The sequence below is a fragment of the Saccopteryx bilineata genome, chromosome 1 (assembly GCF_036850765.1).
Source record: "Saccopteryx bilineata isolate mSacBil1 chromosome 1, mSacBil1_pri_phased_curated, whole genome shotgun sequence".
NCBI lineage: Eukaryota > Metazoa > Chordata > Mammalia > Chiroptera > Emballonuridae > Saccopteryx > Saccopteryx bilineata.
The window spans coordinates 355,567,295-355,590,297 of NC_089490.1; the positions used below are offsets into that span (position 1 = coordinate 355,567,295).

The 23,003-nt window shown below is 45.9% G+C and overlaps 1 protein-coding gene across 5 annotated transcripts in view; it reads right to left on the reverse strand.

Annotated features, from left to right (window-relative positions):
• The window catches only part of SCUBE2 (signal peptide, CUB domain and EGF like domain containing 2), a 78,609-nt gene extending 59,808 nt beyond the window's left edge, over positions 1-18,801 (reverse strand). For all 5 annotated transcript variants that reach the window (XM_066250918.1, XM_066250916.1, XM_066250914.1 and 2 more), the window contains exons 1-4: positions 18,588-18,801; positions 17,178-17,300; positions 9,019-9,144; positions 4,411-4,545 (exon numbers count right to left, since the gene is read on the reverse strand). In XM_066250918.1, the coding sequence (XP_066107015.1) occupies positions 4,411-4,545; positions 9,019-9,144; positions 17,178-17,300; positions 18,588-18,696 (493 nt within the window). In that variant the 5' untranslated portion in view covers positions 18,697-18,801. The remainder of the gene's footprint in view (positions 1-4,410; positions 4,546-9,018; positions 9,145-17,177; positions 17,301-18,587) is intronic.
• Between the last annotated feature and the right edge of the window lie 4,202 nt (positions 18,802-23,003).

Below are 23,003 nucleotides of genomic sequence, written 5' to 3' on the forward strand. Positions count from 1 at the left end.
AAAGAACATGTCATTAAAATCCAAGCAGGTCAATTAACAGAGACATGAAGTATTTCTTATGTCCCCAAGAGATGTCTCAATTCTCTAAAAGAAGTAGGAGCCCCCCCCCAGTAAACTGAAAAGAAAGCCCCCACCAAGAGCTCTCTGCTGAGTGTGAAATCAGCCTGCTGACCCCAGGGACTGTCACCAATGCTGATCAAGAATGCAAAGAGGACAGGAGAGCATCCCTATGAAAACTGCAGATAGGCTGAGGAAGAGTCCCAATGTTTTCACAGACTCTTAAAGATGATTTTCAGAAAATTCTCACCCTTCTCTCTACCTCCACCAAATCCACACTAGGGAAGTGACTGTAACTACTGTATTTTGGCACCAACACATGGACAACTGCCCAGGGACCTCTTTTTGTGACCACTCTAGTTTTTCCCTGGGCCCCCCTCTCAGAGGGCTTGGGGCACAAGCCTCTAACAGTGTCATACAATAACAACACAATAACAAAGAAAACAGAGGGAGACCTCCTTCCTGTGGTTTGCTTTGGCTGCTGTATAATTCTTTAGGGTATACTAGAAGTTTCATTAGGCCTAATCTTGTGGTAAGGGTGGCAGGAAGAGGGACAAGTGGCTGTTTTCCAGGATGGTTTAACACACACAGTGCTTTGCCAGCATTGTGCCTCAGCTCAAAACCCATTAAGCCCTTGACACCTGCCAGCCCTCTGAAGGAACTATTATCACACCCAAGAGTATTCTCAAAACATCAGCTTAGTCTGTTGTGCTTTTTTTTTAACTTATTGGGTTGACATGGTTCGCCAGAAGTTGTACATTACTGCACTAAGTACATATTCATGCAATGCAATTCTAAAACATCTTTGAAAGTAGAGATTTTGTCCTCATTGGCTCTCCACTAACAAGGCACTTTCTAATCCTGGAAGTAACACTGTTTTAAACATAAGTACAAAAGGTTTTCATTCAACTTCTCTAGGGCCCCACACTCTTCTGTTCTGTCTTGTGCCCCTGAAACCTTACCCACTTGGTTTTAATGAAGTCAAAAGTCACCTCTCTCCAATTCTACTACAGAGCTACTGATCTGTGCTTCCCCAGAATAATTATTTTAATACCAATAGATGTCATTCCTATTCCAAAAGGCAGTGCAACAGTTAAAACATCCCATCCTCTCCTGAAACCATCTTGGCTTTTATCTGACAGTTATGAGCTGTTTGAACTCCAGCACTCGATCTGCTGGAAGTTGCTGGCATGCACCCATGCCAAGGGCTGCCGTCCATTACAACAGAACAAGGCTTGCATGATCAGGGAAAAGCTCTCGGTGCTCCCGCTGGTGATTTCTGAAGACATTATTTTCTCCTGGTGCCAAGATGGCACAGGAGGTGAGAGCTGCCTTCGGAAGCAGTGTCCTGTCCTCCTAGGAAGGCACAGCAAGCATTACATTTATCCTCGGGTCAGCAGAACCTTTAAAATGACACGCGCCAGGAGCACCTAGGGGTAGACATAATGTACTCAAGAAATGGGCAGCAACACCTGCAAAACACACTCCCCTAACAGGTCAACTGCTTCTTTTTCTTCTTTTTCACTCTGTTTATAAGTCTGTTAAGATATTTACAAAGTGACCTTTACTGCTGCAGAGCGATTCATTTACACAAGAAATATTTCATAAGAAACAGTGTGTCAGATGCCGTGGAGATATACAAAAAAGTTGCCCCTTGAGGTCATGTCATATCAAGCTAGACCTAAACTTACCAGGAGATAACAAAGACTTAAATGGCTCTGGAGATGCTGAGGGCTTTTAGGAGGTGACTGAAAGCTTTTCAGAGCACCCTGACTCAAAACAAGACCGCTGCTAGGGGAAGCAGGTGAATCTGGTCCAAACTGGGAGGCCCAGCCATCCACAGTCCTGGATCCCCCAGAAATGGGCCTGGCAGTCAAGTTTAGAGCTCTTAGTTCAACAGGAGGGAAACAGCTCAGAAACGTTAGAAACGCCCTATTCTGGAGGTCCCCAGGCTCAGGAGCTCATGAAGAATACTCTGGAAACCAAATATAAATACATGCCTCAGCAGCAGGGCCAGAAGAAAGGGGGAAACGGGCCCTGCTGAGCGCACAGCCCCTTCCTGGCTGCCCTGACACCTTCCCCGCTACTCTGAAAAGGCTGCAGTACAAACATCTAAAAATATTCTCAGAGGAGACAAAACAGAGGGGGAATGCTCATTCTGAGCGCCTGAGCACCCCTGAATAGGGACAAAGGCGGGCTGGGCGGGGTCTCTCCGGCCTACCCCCACTCCACGGGTGAAAACACACAGTTGCTCTGTCAGAGCTTTGGGGTCTCTAAAAATTTAAAAAAAAAAAAATCAGTAGCTTGAGTTTTTCCTCAGAATCAGCTAGTAAGATTCCCCTACCTTGAAGAACATTTAGTAAATAATTATTAAAAACAACAGCAACGCTAGAAAATGCTAGCTGGAGGTGTTACCTTCTTTTAACGCTTTTCTGAGTATCAACTGTGGGTTTTAAAGTCTATTTTAATACACTTTCTAAGGGTTTAAAACATGCATGTCAGGGAGGAAATCCTCAAGGAACACTGCTGAGAGGCTGTTGGGTTTGAAGAGCTACGCCCGGGACGGAAGGGGCCTCGGTTACAGAGTGCTATAGTCTGTTGGCACACGCCGACGTGAATTTGCCAAGCCATCAGGTTGAAACACAACAGAAAATCACAGGGAGCGCTTCCAGACCACAACTCGAATTCTTGGGTTTTGGTTTTAGCTCCAGACAAATACGTTCATTTTAAATACTCTTCAGGGGTCCCAAGAATGTCTGAATGGTAGAAGATTTAGAAAACACAGATTATGGAAAGGAACTGCTTTTGTAGTTACTACTGTTATGAGGAGCCTGTGTCAGTAATCAGCCCGGGGGCTTGCCCGCGGGGGAGAGAGGGCCACCACTCTGGAAGTGCAAGGGTAAGGGAGGACAGTGGCTTTGTGAGTGGGTGGGGTCCACCCTGGGGGTGTTCAAGCACTGGCTTGACTTACAGGTCCCCAACTCTCTCCCCATCTCCTGAAGAGAACCCCTGAAGAGTGACTTCTCAGGAAGCAGCCCTAAACAACAAAAAGGAAGATGCTCTGAGATCCAGCTTATTTGTGCCGCTGGCATCTCAGTTCTGCCTTGCACCAGAAGCAGAGCTCACCGAAGAGTCCAGGTCGGCAGGACAATGAAACCCAGCTGCTACCTTACCAAGTCTGCATGAGAGAGAGCCGCCTGATTGGAGCCTGGGTGTGAGGCTACTGTGCCCAATATGGACAGTGAGCAGGCTGGGCTGGTAACAGCCCCCAGCCCCACCAGCCCCAGCTTCCTCGGACCATCCTCGGGACCCAAACAAGCTTTCTCGTTGGGTGTAAGGAAGGAACCGTCACTCTTAGGAAATGAGGCAAAAATCATCTTCCACAAAGAAACCCATGAAAAGTCACTGAAACCACAATTAAAGTAATATACCCACAAATTGGTGATTCAATAAAAGAAGAACTTAAAATGGCCTTATTCTTAAATTATGCAAATGAATAAGCAACATGGTCCAAAAAGAGTTAATAGTCTAATGTGTAGGGCACTTCTTTTGAAAGGAGGCACAGGCAACCCTGGGAGAAGAAATGCAGCCACCAAACTGTGATTATTTGACTTAAGAAAGAGCAGAGGAGAATTAAAAGCACATTCTTTGGTTAAAAGTGGTGGATTGGCCAAATGTACCCCATGCCTCTCCCTCAGAGTCCACTGAACCAATAGAGAAAATAAAAAAAGGTATGAATTCAAAGCAGAGAGAACAGAAAGAAGGCCATCAGAAGAGTTTTCTACAAATTTATGGAGGAATGGTAAGTGGTAACATGGGTGAAGAGAGCCATAGTGCAGAGAACCCCAGCCTGGGGAGGGAGTCCCCTGACCCCTGAAGTCTCAGAGGCTCAGAGCTCAAAAACACAAAACCCGGGGAAGGCCAGATCTAACCTGGGGCTGAAAGCAGGGCAAAGCCCTGGAGTCTCCAGGGGAAGGCTCCAGCCCTTTCCCACTCACCCCAAGCAAGGAGCAGGCTCACACTTGGTGTTGCGGTTTGCAGCACATTTTTTAAAAACTTGGCAGATTGTCCATTTCTCCTGAGACATCTAGTCATGTTTGAAAAGCACTCTGTTTAAAGATTAGAATCAGGGAATGTGAGAGTTTGAAGAGATCTCAGAGCTCACCTGCGTATGCTGCCAGGTGAACAAGGTGAAGCTAACATGACTTGCCCGCAGTTACCCAGTAGTAGAAACTTGGGCCCCAGACTTTCCGTAGCCCATGCTCCCTTCTAAAGTCACTGGGCATGGGGAGGATTCTCAGAGATGACCTTGCCCCCCATCCCTACTCCCCAGCCACAGCAGAGCGAAGGTACCTTGGGAGCGGTGGATGCATGTGTGCTGATTGTCACTCAGGAAAAACCCCTCCTTGCAGCGGCACTGGTAGCTCCCCATGACGTTGACACAGGTGTGCTGGCAGCCACCATTGTTCTCCAGGCACTCGTCCACATCTGTCCGGGGAGGCGAGGGAGAAGGCTTAGCCTTTGCTTTAGTGCACTGTTCCAACCACCCCACCCAGCAGCTCAGGGACTCCTACTAAACAGAGATAAAGTCCCTCTTCTGGTCGCTGCATCACAGAAGCCAATGGGACCCCTAGATGATTAACCAACCCTCACGGGGTTTGCTTAAAAGAGGCCTTCTCCATGCACACAAGATCATCTCTCTCCCAAGCACGTGCTCACGGAAGCAGTAAAACAGAAGTGTAAGATCATATTCCTTCGCTCTGAGAGCGTGCTCTTCAGGGCAGGGAGAGACAAATGTGCACGTACCGTATTTTTCCTCCAAAAGTGGAGGGGAAAATGCCGGTGCATCTTATGGGGTGAAAAGTATGGTATTTTATTAAATATTTTAACACACCATTAGGTTCAGAATATTTTTTTTTCTTATTTTCCTCCTTAAAACCCTAGGTGTGTCGTATGGTCAGGTGCGTCTTATGGAGCGAAAAATATGGTAATTATGAGATACGGTAAGAGGTGGTACAAAGGAAAGGGGGGTCAGTGTGGCTGTGGGGTATCAGGATGGGTTTCATGGTGAAGAAGATTGATCAGGAGAAGGGATTCTAGGCGGGAGGAGCGTGAGCGGGGGCAGGCTGGGGAGTCTGCTCAGATAACGGCGGATTATTCCACTGGGCTGGAGCTTAGGTACAAGCAGAGAAGTTACAGGAGACAGAGCTGTAGATAGATTTGGGGTCACACTGCAGAGGATCTTGAATAACAAGCAAAGAAGGTCCTACTTCATTTGGGAGGCAGTTGGGGACCACTGGAACTGGGGTGACATGGTGAGATTGGGAAGAATAACGCAGTGGCTGAAGGCAGGACACAGGGAAGGGGAAGGATCGAAGACCTGGGAGTCCGGCTTCACACAAGTGTCTGAAACAGCTACTTCTGATACTAGTGAGGGACTGGCCCTGGGGCCTGGCTCTCGGGCTGCCTAGGAGGGAAGAAATAAAAGAGGACTGTGTACAGGTGCTGCAGGGCGGGGAGCCATGTGGGCATCTGGTAGGGTGGCCAAGAAACTTGGGGAAGGGCAGCACTGGGTAAAGAGATGGGGGTGGAGAGCTGGTCGGCTCCACCCCAGCAGGGAGGTGATAGCTGGAGGTGCTGGCCTTCGGGGCTATGTCCAGCAGGTGGTGAGGAACCTAAGCCTGGTGCTGTAAAGACAGCTTTGAAAACCATTTACTCACGATGGTCTGATAAAGGTGAATGGACAGGGGAAAGCTGAAGGCAGGAGTGTGGGAAGGGAGACGGGGGAACAGAAAGGGGATGCAGAGGTAGAACTTGGAAGGATACAACAGGCAGGAGCCCCAGAGAAGGGGCCATCAGAAACACAGGGAACAAACACAGCAGAAACACACCCTCAGGGCAGGGCGGGGAGGAGGGGGATCAGGAGACTTTCCTCCCACTGGGTCATACCCACATGGCTACATCAATATATGTACCGCACTGCATTCTCAAAATCTTTTTAATTTGCATTCTTGACTCCTCAAAATCTTTTACTTATCCATCTCCAACAGGCTGCAAACTCCTGTGTTTTACTCAGCCCAGCCCTGGAGCCTGCAGCGGCACCTGACTGCCTGATGCACGAACAAGCAAGCAAGCAGGAGAGCACAGCTTCACCAGAGCTGAGGAAGAGGAAACTTCCAGAAAAGTCTCAGACACGACAGAGGCTCAGAGAAGGCACTTTATTTTCTCCAGCCTGCTTTCCCATGTGCCTATCACTAGCTCCTGGGCACATCCATAACAAGAAAACTCACATTTAAATATCTATTATCTGGTTTCAAGCTTCAGATCTGACAGTCTTCAGTCTTCCCACACTCCCGAGCAGATGCCTTTCTAAACTGATGGGACTCGAGCCATCCCCTAAAGCCTAACAAACATGCCCTTCTTTGTGCCAAGGGGTGAAGGGAGCACATTCCGGAGGATGAGCCATGCTGGAACACACCTGGCCTAGGTGTTCCTCCGTTGAGTACTCACAGTGAGCTGGACAGATGTTTCCCTGAACACCAAATCCCCGGGTTGCTCTTGGGCGAAGGTGTGCCTGCTCTGGGCCGCCACACCGCACTCCCTGTTTAACCCGCTATCCTTTTCTCCAGAGCAATCAGAAATGTGTGTCATTACATTAGGGGATGCATTCTGATTGAACAGTACAGAGTGTGAGTGTTTGCAGGCATACATCTATATCGCCAGGTTGGTGAGTTTCTCCAGACTATAAAACAGTGTTTTACAACCCTGGCTGCATGTTAGAACCCCGAGGCTTGGACCCACCTCCCGAGACACTGACAGAATTAGTCTTGGATGAGACCTAGGCCAGGGTGTTGTTTTAAACTTCTTAAGTGATCCCAATATGCAGCCCAAGTGGGGAACCACGGCTACAAAACCGAAGAACTAGGCCCTGTATCCAGACACTCAAGTAAACAGAAACTGAATTCAGGTGGGGTGAGCGGCGTGGAAGAGCTGAGTTTCATTTTTCAGGCTCACAGGCATTTAGAACTTGGAGGACTCTGGGGCCAGTGCCAGAGCTCAGTGGTGTTTGCACTTTGTAGATTCTGGCTAATATATATAGTTGTGGCTAGTATGTGGTCAGGGGGCTCAGGAAAGGTGAGGGTGCATCCCAGAGAATACAGGAAACTGCCACTACTTGAAAGTTATGGCTCCGTTTCTTTCTGGTCGCAAAATGCTTTGGCTCTTTCACCTTTAACTGGCAGAGAAGTCTCTACGTGTGCTGGTCCTGCGATTCTTAATGTACCACTTTATTTTCCATTGCCTTCCTTTTAAAGAACCCTTAGCCTATTCAGATACAGTCAGTGGATGCTCAGGATCTTTCTGCAAGGCAAGTCCTTGCTACCAAACCCACAAGAGACCTATAAGGACGGCAAATGGAGAAAGACTGATAAAATGTTCGGGTTAGCAGCCAGGCAAGGAAAGACTCCAGGCCTCAGGATTGCTGAACAGGGCTGTACTCTGAACCACCCCACCCAACCCTGGCCTGGGTCCTGAACTCCTGGATGGTGCAGCTTCTTGTTCTTAGGAAGCTCACACTTCTCCCAGGCTGTGTGTTTGACCATAACTGCGATGACAGTTGGCATAACTGCCATCAGATATAAATCCTCACAATGCCACTGTCAGCAAATCAAAGGGAAATGTGAGATTTCCCCCAGAAAATGGTAAAAACTAAATAAAAATCAACAACAAACTACACAAATATACTGAATACTCCCTGACAAATTATGCACTAAAAGTCATTTCATTTTTTTGATTTTTAATTAATCTCAATGTACTGCTTGTTCTCAGGACTGTCCCCCTAATGTGCCTTTTTTATGTACTGATGGCGTAGGAAGTCTGAAAGAGGACTCAGTGATCTTCCAGGCCTTGATCCAGCCAAGTGGTCTGACCTGAAGCCTGACCTCTTGTACAGGGCACAGACAGGAAAGGACAGAATTTACATCAGGATGAGGCTCCAGGTGACACTGAAGTGGATAAAGATCATATGAGTAGTGAGTCCCAAAGGAAAATACTTCACACAAAGTACAAATTCTGCCTGTACTTGTCTGTCACTGTTAGACTGGTCTCAAAGAATTTGGTCACGTGGCTATTCCCACTGCACTGTAAGCGAGCACCTGAATGGCTGTCCCCACAGTCAGGGCCTGGCTTAAGTTGCTCCTTGGTCAACCAAGTGGACAAGTGGGTCAGCCATAGGAAGGGTCATCAGTGTCAAAGGAATCTGGTGCCATTTGTTTCCATTGATGTCCTCCTATACAACTGATAACGCCAGCCTTAAAATGTAAACAGACCACAAACTACATGCTCTAAGACTATCTAACACGCAACTCTACCCAATCACTCGGTATTTCCAAGTTCTGTTTTATTTCTGGCATAAGAAGCCACATAAACACCACTCTCTGCAATCCGTAACTCAGGGACTTAAACTCCAACAGATGTTTCTGTTTAGTGGATTCTTAGGAGGATGTTGATGGAAGGTTTCTGTTTGAATTTCTCTCTACTTCAAGAAAGAAGAGGGGAGGGGTCTATCTGGATGAGATTCAGGCACACACTTGGAGTCTGCAGGACAAGAAGTTTTACCTAACTTTAGAATAGAGGCACTTACAAACATTAAAGAAATGGTTATAAATCAGGACTCTTTTAACACAAAATCAAAGACCTTAAAGGGGACAAGTCAATGTAAGTAGTAAATGATGATGCCCGCCTATCTCCTTGGACTATTGGAGGGTTCATATTATGAATGTTCACAATAAAAACTAAAACACTTGATCTGGTTTTCTGTCAGAGAGTGTGATTTCTAGGGGGACCAGAAAACACAAGTCTCTGATCCCCTTTTTGTTTTAATGAGTATTTCATCAAAGGAAAAAAACGGGGTACAGGGCCAGAGGGTAAAGGAGAATTGCCACTTCCAACCGTTTTCCTTACCAAGACAATTATGACCATCATGAGCCAACATGAAGCCATCAAAACAAGTGCAGCGATAATTGCCTGGAATATTCAAACAGTCGTGAACACAGCCGCCTTTGAGTTCGTTTTCACATTCATCAATGTCTGAGGAATAAAAAGAGAAGTAAACCAGACAGATGCTCTTTCTTAAGTATAGAGAAATATGTATTTACCTTTTACCCAGCCATCCCTCTTCCAGGAACCTACCCTGAAGATACATCTCCAACAAGAGGAAAATAAACACGCAAAAGATTATTCACTGCAGCATTTGTAATTACAAAATATTAAACCTAACCTAGATGCCCACACATCGGAGAGTTGAAGAATTAGGGCACATTTACTCAATGAAGTTCTATGCAGCTGTTAAAGAAAAACATTGATAAAGATCTCTATGAACTGATTTGGAGTGGTTTCTAGGATATACTATTAAGTAAAAGAAAAATGCAAAAGAGAATTGTTAGTATGTCATCTTTGTGTAGAAAACAAGGGGATACAAAAGAACACACACATGAAATTCCAACGTGCTATTTTTGCAGAACTTGATAAACTTATCCTAAAATGTATATGAAAATGCAAAAGACTCAGAGGAACCAAAAACAATTTTGAAAAAAGGAAAACTGGAAGATTTTCATTTACTGTATAGCGACAGTTATCAAGACAGTATGTGGTATGGCATAAAGACAGACATATGGATCGATGGAACAGAATTGAGAGTCAAGAAATAAACCCTTTTATTTGTAGTCACTTGATTTTAGACAAAAGTGATAAGACAATTTTTCCAGAGAAATGACAGTCTTTTCAATAAATGGTACTGAGACAAGTGGATATTCATATGCAAAAAGATTAATTTAGGCCCTTGCCTCACATTACATACAAAAATCAACTCAAAATGGGTTAGAGACCTAAATGTAAGAGAACCGTAAAACTTTCAAGAGAAAATATAAAGCTTTTATGAGAAAATCTTTGAGAACTTGGAGTTAGGTAAAAATTTTTTAGATACAACACCAAATACAAACTCCAAAATTTAAAAATTTATAAATTGGACTTCATCAAAATTAAATATTTTTGCACTTCAAAAGACACCATTAAGAACATGAAGACAGACCCTGGCTGGTTGGCTCAACGGTAGAGTGTCGGCCCGGCATGCAGGGGACCCGGGTTCGATCCCCGGCCGGGGCACATAGGAGAGGTGCCCATTTGCTTCTCCACCCCCCCCTTTCCTCTCTGTCTCTCTCTTCCCCTCCCACAGCCAAGGCTCCATTGGAGCAAAGATGGCCCAGGGGCTGGGGATGGCTCCTTGGCCTCTGCCCCAGGCGCTAGAGTGGCTCTGGTCACGGCAGAGCGACGCCCCGGAGGGGCAGAGCATCGCCCCTGGTGGGCAGAGCATCGCCCCTGGTGGGCGTGCCGGGTGGATCCCAGTTGGGCGCATGCGGAGTCTGTCTGACTGTCTCTCCTCGTTTCCAGCTTCAGAAAAATACAAAAAAAAAAGAACATGAAGACAGGCCACAGATTGGTTGAAAATACTGGCAAATCACATGCTTTATAAAGGATTTACAAATAATTCTTACAACATATTAATAAGAAAACAATTCAATTTTAGAATGGGCAAAAGATCTGAATAGACTTTTACCAAAGAAGATAGGTAAATGACTAATAAGTACATGAAAAGATGCTCAACATCATTAATTATTAGGGTAATTCAAATTAAAACTACAATAAGATATTATTTCACACTCACTAGAATAGTTACAATAAAAAAGACAAGTATTGGCAGGGATAAGAAGAAATGGGAACCCTCATACATGGCTGATGATAATATAAGATGTCAAAGCCACTTTGGAAACATTTGGCAGTTCCTTAAAAGGTTGAACATAAATTTACCATATAATCCAGAAATTCTACTCCTAGGTATATATTCAAGAGAAATGTAAAATTATGTCCACACAATGATTTGCAGGTGAATATTCATAGCAAAATTATTTATAATAGCTCAAAAGTAGAAGCAACCCAAATGTCTATCAATTGGTAATGTATATCCATATATACCAAATATGTATACCCATACAATGGAATGCTAGTCAACAATTAAAAGGAATAAAATGTCAATAAATGCTACAACATAGATGAACCTCAAAAACATTATGCTTTGTGAAAAAAGACAAATACAAAAGACTACATATTGTATGATTCCTTTTATATGAAATCTCCAGAAAAAGAAAATCTATAGACAGAAAATAGATTAGTGGTTGCCTGGAGTTGGGGCTGGAAACAAGGATTGACTGCACAGGGCCATGGGGGATCTGACTGAAATGAGGAAAATGTTTGAAAACTATACTATGCAATGGTTGGGCAACCCAGCTAATTTACCCAAAATCATAGTTTCTACATTACTTAGAATAGGTGAATTTTATATTATGTAAATTATAACATTAGTTAAAAATAAAATACACATTTAGCTGCTTATTTGTGTAAAAGAAATATAGGAAGGATAAACCAGAAACTACAGAAATAATAACCACAGTATGTGGGACAGAGTAATAGGAGTAGGAGGAGGGAATAACTCTCCTCTGAGTTTTTGTATAGCTTTCCCTCTCAGAACCACAGTGATGTTTCCAAATACATATGAATACATAGAAATCTATATATGTATGTATATACAATTAACCAGGAAACAGGGGTAGAGGTGAAGGCAGGAATAAAAAAAAAAATGGAATACAGCCTGACCAGGTGGTGGCGCAGTGGATAGAGCATCGGACTGGGATGCAGAGGACCCAGGTTCGAGACCCCGAGGTCGCCGGCTTGAGCGCAGGATCATCTGGTTTGAGCAAAGCTCACCAGCTTGGACCCAAGGTCTATGGCTCAAGCAAGGGGTTACTCGGTCTACCGTAGGCCCATGGTCAAGGCACATATGAGAAAGCAATCAATGAACAACTAAGGTGTCACAACAAAAAACTGAGGATTGATGCTTCTCATCTATCTCCATTCCTGTCTGTCTGTCCCTATCTATCCCTCTCTCTGGCTCTCTCTCTCTCTGTAAAACAAAAAAATAAAAATAAAAAGGAATACAAATAGAAACAAATGAACATACTGTATTAAAAATGAATAATATAACCGCACTAAAGAGAATAGGGAAGAAAAGTACTAGCCTAATTAATTTGAAAAACAATATTTCAACTGGTTGCTGTAAGGTTAAAAACAAAAACAGCCATACAAATACTGTACTCTAATTAGTAAACTTGTTTTACTCACAGTGTTACAGATTGGTAATTTTGTAAATATTTCATTTGTATAGTAGGATTGAACAAACAAGTAAATATATTGCAGATAATGAGAGCCAAGTTTCTCACTATTGGTGAAAGAAGTTATGAATAAGCAAAAAGGGAGTTTAGAATGAATCTTGTGGTATTGCTTTGGAATCCAAAGTATCACTGTAACACACTGTTTTTAATACACACACACACACACACACAAAGGAATAGACGTAAGAAATAAATACAGATATATGTGTATGCACAGGTTAGTAAACATACATATATTTTCTAGCTTTGTCCACTGAGAGGACATGGAATAATCACCCAGCAACAATGAAAACATCAAACATCCGGATCTTGGTTTCTATACACCATTTCCCAATAAAACAAACAAGGGCTCCTTGGAGAAGTGGTTGATTCCAGGGCTGGGAAAAGGAAACTACAGGATAAGTCTGGAGCATCATGTGGTACCAGAAAATAAGAAATTTCTAATAAAAAAGGACAGGAGCATGTAAAAAGGAAAGAGAAAACAATATGATGGAGCTCCCAATGGCTAAAGCTGAAACCGTTTGAGCCAAAAATAAATAACTACACATATAATTAAATAAATACTCATGAGTACATACTGGCATAAATATAAAAACTTAAAAATCAATGCATAAATAAAAAAGAGATAGAAAAATCTTCCTTACAGAAGAATTCCAATTTAATAAATGTATAAGGAAAAAGGGAAACACAAAATTACTAAGAGGCACACATCACAGTAATAATTGTTGCAGGCACTAAAAGCAGTGGGCAAAGGTTTGAGAAGCAACAGGATATCAACATAGGCTGAAAGTGTTGGGCCCAAGTCATGTATCTATTGAAAGCAAAAAAAATACTAACTTTGCACTAGAAAAACCCAGCATATACCATCGTAACTAGGTGATCAATGTTAACATCACCTGTTAACATGTGGACATCATGTCTCCCTATGTGATGTACAACAGCACTTTTTTTTTTTACAGAGACAGAGAGAAAGTCAGATAGGAACAGACAAGCAGGAACGGAGAGAAATAAGAAGCATCAATCATCAGTTTTTCATTGCAACACCTTAGTTGTTCATTGATTGTTGTTCATTGATTGCTTTCTCATATGTGCCTTGACTGTGGGCCTTCAGCAGACCAAGTAACCCCTCGCTCAAGCCAGCGACCTTGGGTCCAAGCTGGTGAGCTTTGCTCAAACCAGAAGAGCCCACGCTCAAACTGGCGACCTCGGGGTCTCAAAGCTGGGTCCTCCGTGTCCCAGTCCGACGCTCTATCCACTGCGCCACCGCCTAGTCAGGCACAATAGCACTTCTTAGCAGCTTTGTCAAAAGCTTAACTTTTTTTTTTTTTTTTTTTTCATTTTTCTGAAGCTGGAAACAGGGAGAGACAGTCAGACAGACTCCCGCATGTGCCCGACCGGGATCCACCCGGCACGCCCCCCAGGGGGCGATGCTCTGCCCATCCTGGGCGTCGCCATATTGCGACCAGAGCCACTCTAGCGCCTGAGGCAGAGGCCACAGAGCCATGCCCAGCGCCCGGGCCATCTTGGCTCCAATGGAGCCTTGGCTGCGGGAGGGGAAGAGAGAGACAGAGAGGAAAGCGCGGCGGAGGGGTGGAGAAGCAAATGGGCGCTTCTCCTATGTGCCCTGGCCGGGAATCGAACCCGGGTCCTCCGCACGCTAGGCCGACGCTCTACCGCTGAGCAAGCCGGCCAGGGCCAAAAGCTTAACTTTTGTATTCTACACATGCATAACTGCAATCTTATCATGAGAAAACATAGGACATTCTCTTATCTTTCCAATTCCTGCCATATCAATTTTTATCATGAGAAAATATAAGGCAAACAAAATAACTAAACAGTACTCATCAAAAGTGTCCATGTTGGCCCTGGCTGGTTGGCTCAGCGGTAGAGCGTCGGCCTGGTGTGCGGGGGACCCGGGTTCGATTCCCGGCCAGGGCACATAGGAGAAGCGCCCATTTGCTTCTCCACCCCCACCCCCTCCTTCCTCTCTGTCTCTCTCTTCCCCTCCCACAGCCAAGGCTCCACTGGAGCAAAGATGGCCCGGGCGCTGGGGATGGCTCCTTGGACTCTGCCCCAGATGCTAGAGTGGCTCTGGTCGCAGCAGAGCGACCCCCCGGAGGGGCAAAGCGTCGCCCCCTGGTGGGCAGAGCGTTGCCCCTGGTGGGCGTGCCGGGTGGATCCTGGTCGGGCGCATGCGGGAGTCTGTCTGACTGTCTCTCCCCGTTTCCAGCTTCAGAAAAAGAAAAAAAAAAAGAGAGAGAGAGAGAGAGAGAGAAAAGTGTCGAAGGTGGCTGAGGATGATCTCTCTTCGGGTGATGGGTATGCAACAGAACTAAATGACAAGATAACCTGGAGGTGTTTTCTTTGAATGTATGTACCCTGATTTATTGATGTCACCCCATTAAAATTAAAAAAAAAAAAGTGTCCATGTCATGAAAGACCAGGAAAGATTGAGGATCTGGGGGTGAGGAGGTGAAGGGGTGGGAGAAAAGAACATTAAAAAAACTGGTGAAATTTGAATAAGGTCTGTAGTTAGTTAGAGGTTAAAATAGTATAGTTATAGGTTAATAATATTGTGAAAATGTTAATTTCCTGGTTTGATACTTATTATATAAGTTGTTAATATTTGGATAAGCGAAGGGCACTTGTGAATTCTGTATTATTTTTGCAAATTTTCTGAAGCCTAAAGTAATTTCTAAGTAAAAAATATTTTTAAAAAATACAGCTATTTATACAAAGGCCAAGTTTAGATTTATCTTTGTTAAACTTAATTCAGTTCCCCAAACTGAGAAGTAAAGACCATATAATGAATACTGATCAGCGAAACATCCTCTACCCAAAGTCAGACATAATAAGCAAAGATCATTTAGAATAAAATACCTTCTATCTAAAGCCACTTATGACTCACATTATTTTAAAAATATTTATTCAGGGCCCATACTTTCATATCTCCAACATTTTGGCAGTTGGAATTGTGAAGGATAAACTTCTGTTCACTCTGGGTAAACCTCGTTCCCATCCTGGAATTTACACAGGAGCAAATGATACTGTGGGCTGGACCCAAGAGGCTTAAAAACTAATAAGCCAAGAAACACACACAAAGGAGTTACGTCTTTGAATCCTTGCAATCCTTCTATTTCTGGACTCCTGTACCAAGAAATCCAAACTAAACAGGGATGTTCTTACTCACAAAGCTCATAAATACTACAGGTTTTCAGAGAGTAAATGCTCCTAAGGTTTTAGTTTAAAATGCAAAGAATATATGCTCCTTGTTAATGGTGATTACCTGTGGATAAAGGAAGAGGATAGTCTTTAATTTTCTGTTTTTTTACATTTTTGTGTTGTTTGACTCTTTATAACACTAATCATATATTATTTTTAAAGCCATTTATATAAAAGCAACAATGCCAGTGAATCACTAGTTATTTTAAACTAAATAGTAGACTTTTCAACTATAAGCTGTTAGCAATTCAATTTTATTTGTGATATGTCAAACTCAACAGCTAAGAATTAGGAAACTCTAGCTACTTGTCATTCAGCACCACTTACTAAATACATCCATGGCATGGTTCCTGCCCCTAGAAAGGACACAGTGAAAAAGTGAACATTTTTCCCCCAAGCAGGGTACCAACATGTGTGCATTCCAGTAGTGTAAATGAAATGTTTCATATGGTGAGGGTGTGGTATGGAGGAATCAGCAGAAAAATGTTTCAGGGTGAAGTAGTGTCTATCTGTAGGGCAGATAGAGAGATGGTTGTCTGTCTCTGGGAAAATATGAACTTGGAGAAACAGAAGGGCTTTATGGATAGACCACCAACCCCACTTGCTGTGAACCTGACCAGAAGCATACCTCCTCTGGTGGAAGAGTAAAGAGTTTTGTTCCTCAGCAAAGAGACCATAAACATTAGGATTTCTCACCCTACCAGAGAGACCCAAGAGGCTGAGTGAATAGAAGAGCTATGGGGCCAGGGACAGAGCTAGAGTGCAGATTTGACTTTCTTTTACCTGCAGGCTAATTGTGTGATCATAGCCACAAGTCCCTCCCCCAAATCCCCGGAGTCTTGGTGTTCTGTAAAATGAAGAATAGGATTGGCTCAGAGCTCCCTGAAAAGCCCTGCCGGCTCCATAGCAAACATGCTATGCTTTCCATCCCCAGGAACAGCCTCCTCCTGAACGTGTTCAGTCTCCAGCTAGTCTGAACTTTAGAGTTCATGACACTGAGCTAATCTAACCACCAATGGTCCAGACTTCAGGCTCCCAGATCTGGGGTTCTAAGGACTTAAAACATCCTTCTACACATGTTTCCAGGGTGCACTTGCAGCTCCAAATGAGGCAGATCCTTGGTGTAGCTAGCTCTAAAGCTTGGCAGGTCATAATGCCAAACCACCCAGAGCCACGGATAGGATGGAGCCTTCAGAGCCTGCAGGGGAGCGTAGGACTCTGGCACTCAGACTCCAGGCAGAAGGTGCAAACTAGAGCCGCGAAGAGCAGGATTTGCAGGATTTGCCCTGCTCTGGCAGGCACAGCCCTCCTGATCAAGACAGCTGTTGACTTCCTGCCCCCAAACTGAGTGAGGGACCAAAAGATACTGAAACACCTCTTTTCCTTTTGAGAAGTTAGGCACAAAGGACATTTCAGAACCAGGTTAAACTGTATGATCAGCTCTGGGAAAGACCTGCTGTTCCTAGTCCTTGAAGGATCTATGCATTTCAGAGAGTGGGGGAATGTGACTTGGTGGAAGGGGCAGCACTTTTACCAACAGGAGTGGCCTCCACAAGAACTGCGGAGGTGAGGAGTCTCCCCTGCTGGCTCACCCACAGTGGACCCCATGACACTTACCCTCACATTGCCTGCCCTCCCCTTGGTAGCCAGGCTTGCAGGAGCACTTGTAGGAGGTGAGTGTGTTCTGACACAGGGCATTGGTGTGGCAGTCATCTAACCCTTGGGCACACTCGTCCACATCTGCAAAAGAGCACAGAATCTCCTGGTATAGTGCCCCAAGCCCTGTGAGATCTGACCTTGGTCCCTCTCTGGTATCATCTCCCACCAGCCCACCTCACTTCACTCCTCACCAACTAAACTGCTTCAGAGCCTCTGGGATGAACCATACCATTCCCAGGCTTGGTTCCAGGCACAGCTTGCTCCTTCTGACTGGAATAGTTCCCACCCTTTCTATGTATCTTCAGGACTCTGCTCAGATTCACCTCCTCCAGGAAGCCTACCATGACCCCCGAGTGTAGGTGAGGTGAGGTGCTCCTGTATTTATCTCCTGTCAGAGCACACGTCACGCAGAATTGTCACTGTTTTTCTGCCTTTCTTCCCCTCTAGGTTTCTTGATTACAGACTGGGCCTGTGTCCCTCTTTTCTGGCACATGTGTAGGCAATAGTAAATGCTGAAGGAAAGATCAAGTTGGCAAAAAAAAAGCTCCGAACACTGAGCAGCGTCTGTCAGCTTTTGTCTCAGGGTATGAGGGGAAAGTTTGAGCCCGGCTCTGAGCACACTCCCCTGAGCTCTCAGATGGTGCAAAGAGAGAATGGTACCCACCCCCTTCACCACTGCTCACTGTTCATCTCAACCTGGACCCTGGCCTTGGCAGAAGTATTTCCTGGGTTGACATCACTCCAGGATGTTAATTAGAAACAAAAGTTTTGAAAGTATTGCAAATCCAGTTAGTGAAGACTGTCCAGAGTACTTATCTATGTCTGCCCAAAAGCCAGGCTGGTTGCTGCTTGCGGGGTATTCCCGGATCCTTTCAAACAGCGGCTGTCTCGCAAATAGAAAAATCTCAAGAACCGAACCTGAAGCCTCCAAGAGTAGTCCCCGGCCCCGAAAGAGAACAGGAATAAAGCTACTACCATTTCAGGTACCCTGACCAAGGCCCTCAGTTTCCCCACGTAGACCAGGGAGGAGCTGCATTCCGAGACTGCAAAGCCCTCCTCCTTGTTCATTAGGGGAGAGTGTGACCAGCAGGCGCTCTCCGGGGACCCCGGGAGGCAGGGGCCAGGGCAGGAACTGTCATCAGTCCCGGGTCCGAGGCCGGCCACGGCACCCAGGCCCTGGGCCTCTCGCCCCAGCGGTGGTGGCACCTTGGCCTGGGAGGGCCCCAAGGGAGCGGGGACCAGGCGAAGCTCCGGCAGCCCAGCCCGAGCACGGCCCGCCGCCCAGGGCGACCCCACTTGCGGACCCAGGGCACCCCTTCCCGGCGCTCGTCCCGCCTACTAGGTGCACCCCCACGGCCGCACACTCACCCTCCGGCGGCCCCGGGGCACGGCCCCGGCCGGGCAGGACGGCTGCCGTCAGCAGCAGCGGCAGCAGCGCCCGGGCCGCCCCGGGTGAGCGGCGCCCCGCGACCCCCATGGAAGGCGCGGCGGCTGCGGGCAGAGGCTGCGGCGCGCGGGCGGCCAGCACAGCAGCGGCTCGGCGAGGTGTATGCGGGCGCCCTGCCCGCCGCGCTCTGACACCCCCGGCCTGGCCCCGCCCGGCCCCCGAGCCCCGGCCTCATTTTCACACGGTCCTCCCGGCCCTGGCGGGCGGCGCGGGGCAGTGCCGCCCCTCCCGGCCCCTTCCCTTCCCCCTCGATTCGGGGCGCAGGGGGCGCGGCCACAGTGGCCCGAGGGCGGCTGTCAGCCTGCCGGGAGCGGGCCTCCTCCCTTAGGCAGGCCCTGGCACCAGACCCGCGGCGCCTGCACTCCCACCCCGCTCGCTAGAGCTCTCAAAGAGCCTCCTCCTGCTCTGCCTGGTTTCAGTGTCCTACAACTTGACCCGAACCACTGGTGAGAACAAACAGCACTTCTAGCCTGAAATATTCGGACATGGGACAACTCAGAAAGTGTCCTGGGGAGCTCAGAGTCCCCAAACCCCAAAGCCTCCCAAAGGCAGGAGTTTTCCTGCCTTTCCACTTGGGAGGGGGAGTGTGGATGAAGTGGGGGTGATCCACATACACCTGACCCTCAGGAGAAGTCAGTGAGCAGCCTCTCTGCTCACCTCAGCACACCCTCTGCACCTTTCTCCATTCTAGGCAGCCCAGGCCCTCTCACTGCCCACCTCACAGCCCTCTGAAGGTGGTGCCTTACTTGTTCCACTATGGGGCACGCTGAGGCTGTCTCTCTCTGGCACAGTACTGGGCCCAGAATCACAGCAGAAAATATTCCTTTCACTAAAAACCAGTTAAATGTATCTTCAGGGCAGCCTAAAAGGTGAAGGGAAAGGGGTCTAGATGACAAGGGTAAGCTGCCAGGGACAAGAGACAGCCCTAATTTTGCCTGGGGAACAGGTGGTATCTATGACCACGGAACTCATAAACATCAGGTCTGGCCAGCTGCAAATACAAGAGTGCCTGTCACCTGGCCCTCCAAGCAAGACAGCCTTACAAGGGAACACACTGCACAGGGCCTTCCCAAACCACCCTAGGCACAGAAAATTGGACACCCCTACACTCAGCATCACTCCAGGAACAAATGTAGCAACAATTCCTAGATGCAACAAACACCATACTCTGCAATGTTGATGTCCTTTGAGTTTCTCTGTATTTAGTCCATTTTCTCCTGTGAATATATATATACATATATACATACATGTCCACTTGTGTGTATCTATATTTACATCTATAGCTGTGTCTGCATCTATATCTATCTATTCATTCCTTTGATAATCAAAAAAAAAATATCACAAAAATCCCAACGGAACTCATACACAAAAACATCTTCTTAGGGTCCATCCCCCTCCCTAAGGTGCCCCTCTGCACCCTCCTCTTCGGTCCTTGTCCCTCCCATGCCCGTGGTGCCCAGGCTGACTGCCTCTTGGCTAATGCTGTTGCCTGATGAAGAACCTGAGAAAATAACTTTTCTGTGGTTGTCTTTCTTTTGACCTTTTCATCCCCAGTGAAGGCAGGCAGGTTAGCATCCCTTTTTCTGTCTTTCACCCCGCCCTCCACCCCCTTTTGTGCGGCGCAGAGAGAGAGAGAGAGAGACACTCAGCTGTTTCTAGGCATAAGGGTGGGTTTTTACACATTTGTAAATCTTCACTTAGTGAAACGTTCCCTCTGCCTTTGTCTTTGTGTCCTTAATGGTAGCCATAAATTACCGCCCTCTTTTCTCTTCGCTGCATCAGGCTTCATTGCTTTTGAAATGATCAAAGTTATTTTCTCTTAAAATCCAACTAGAAACTGCCCATTGTGTGGCACAGAGGTCTTTAGCCACAGTCGAAGCACAGAACTACATAAAGCTGCCCACTAAATGCTATAGGAGCCTCCTCCAGCCCCCTGTGCCTGGTAAAGAAATTAGACATGTGCTGTTTTTTCCCTTCACCATTTCCCCAAGTTTATATTTCAGTAAGAATACAAATGAATAATGATAAAACCCGGTGCTTTTTTTTCTTTCTTTGCCTAAGAGGGTCCATTTTTGTTATGTTTCCCAGAAAAGTTCACCACTAGTGCAGATTTTTTAAAATGTTCTGAATTCTATTTTGTTTGTCCCAACCTTCAGACAAATGTGCTTTCAGCTGGTTGGCTCCCAGAATGCTGGGCAGCCTCTCTGACACTTCAGATTTAAGTCAATATGGCTTACAACTGGGGATTTTCATGGGGGAAAGGCTCCAGGGGAAAATTGTGTTCAAATGTCGGTATTCTCAGTGTTCTAATGTCAGGAGGGACTTAATGGGCTATACACTAGCTACTCTCTGCCCTCTATGGTCTAGCTGATGTCTCCCACAAACTACTACGAAAGGTACTGCCCCTGGACTGGGGCTGAATATCCCTCTCCCTCTGCCTCTTCACTCCGGCTGAGCGGCTGTGAATCAGGCTTGAAAGGAGAGGCATCCCAGCCAGCCAGTCCCATCGATTTGGTGTGGGCTTCTGATACCAGACAGACTGTTGAAATGGAGAATGCTGGCTGTCGCTGCACTGTGAATCACTAGATTAAACTCTGTATTCATAGGACACCTTTCAATGACCATCCTTTTTGATTCCTCAGCAGCCTCTGGAAACTCCTCTGGGAAATCTCCCTCTCCTGGGTTTTATTACAGTAAGCAAGCTCCTGGTTTTCCTCCTACCTCTCAGGAAAAGCCTTCTAGATCATCTTTTTGGGATTCCCTTTTCACACTCTCTTCTCCATGGTTCACTCATTTCCTTGATTCCATAATAGAAATCTCCAGTTTGGATCTCTCCTTGTAAGCTTCAGTCCTGCACGCCCAACTGCCAACTGGCTACCTCCACCTTGATCTCTCACAGGTCCCTCAGATTTAGTATGTTCAAAAGGGAACTCATCTTCCTATAACCTGCTCCTTCTCAATGCTCACTCTCTTAAAGAAGTCCACTTCCATTCTGCCAAAACCAACTCTGAGGCTTGGCAGGCCTCCTGGACTTTATTCTCTTCTTTCCCACCATATCCAAACAACCACATCAATTCTACTTTCTTACCACCTCTCAAAACCATCCTCTTCCTCCATGCCAGCTGCCTGAGCTCAGGGCCTCCTCGTCCCTCACTTGGCCTGCTGCTCTAGTCACAGCTCCTTGCTGGTCTCCCTGTCTAGAATCTCACCCCTTTTCAGTGTATCTTCCACAGTGGCTGCCAGAGTGAAATGTCAAGTTTATCACACCATTCCCAGTCTTCCTTGGGCTAGAGTCAAAACTGCCTGGATACAACTACTCTGGAGAACTGCTGGGCTGTATATCTACTGTAGCAAAATATGCCTATCTACTTCTGGGTACATACTCCGGAGAAAATGGTACATTGTACACCAAAGGACATATACAAGAATGTTCATAATAGCTGTATTTACATGAGCACAGAACTGGAAATAACCCAAATGTCCACCGACTAGAGAATACACAAATTGTGGCATATGCATTCAGTGGAATACTATGGAGTAGAATGAACAAACTCTGACACAGGCAACAACATGAGGCCTCTCATGATCATTATACTGAGCGCAAGAAGCCAGATACAAAAGGGTACATATTGTATAATTCCACTTCAATGGAGTTTAAGAACAGGTGGAATTAATAACAATAGAAGATGAAACCCTAGTTCCCTCTGGGGATGAGTATTGACTGGGAAGGAACAAGAAGGAAACTTCTGGAATGCTGGAAATGTTCGACTAGATCTGAGTGTATATGTATGTATATATATGTAAAAATTTGTTAAGATGTTGGCTTAAGCTTATGTACCTTATGCATTTTATTTTGTGTGTTTTACTTCAGTAAATAAGCTGAAACAAGAACTGGTCTAGCCAAAGACCTTTATGATCCAGTTGCATTTTACCTTTCTTTCTCCTCCCCCAAAGGCTATGCTCCGGTGACATCAAACTACTTGTATGAGGAGCTTGTCGCTTTTCCCCTCATACACCTTTGCTTTTGCACATGCTGTTCACTTTGCCTGGAAGACGTGATGCCGGTCTCAATAACTATTTGAATAAATGAACTGCAACATCTTGATTAATAACTCTCACTATACCCTAAGGAAAAAGGTGTTTGCTGAGATGTTTCAAAAACCAAACAAACAATGGGCTATGTGTGAAAGTGGCAGAGTCTGCAGGTTAGCAACCCCGAGAACTAACGCAGAGAGGAAAACCCATCGCTCTTGTACACACAGTTATTTCTCCTCCACGAATGGCTTTCACATCTCCTGGAAAACTTTTTCAGTATGTCTGAGCTGAATATGAGGTAG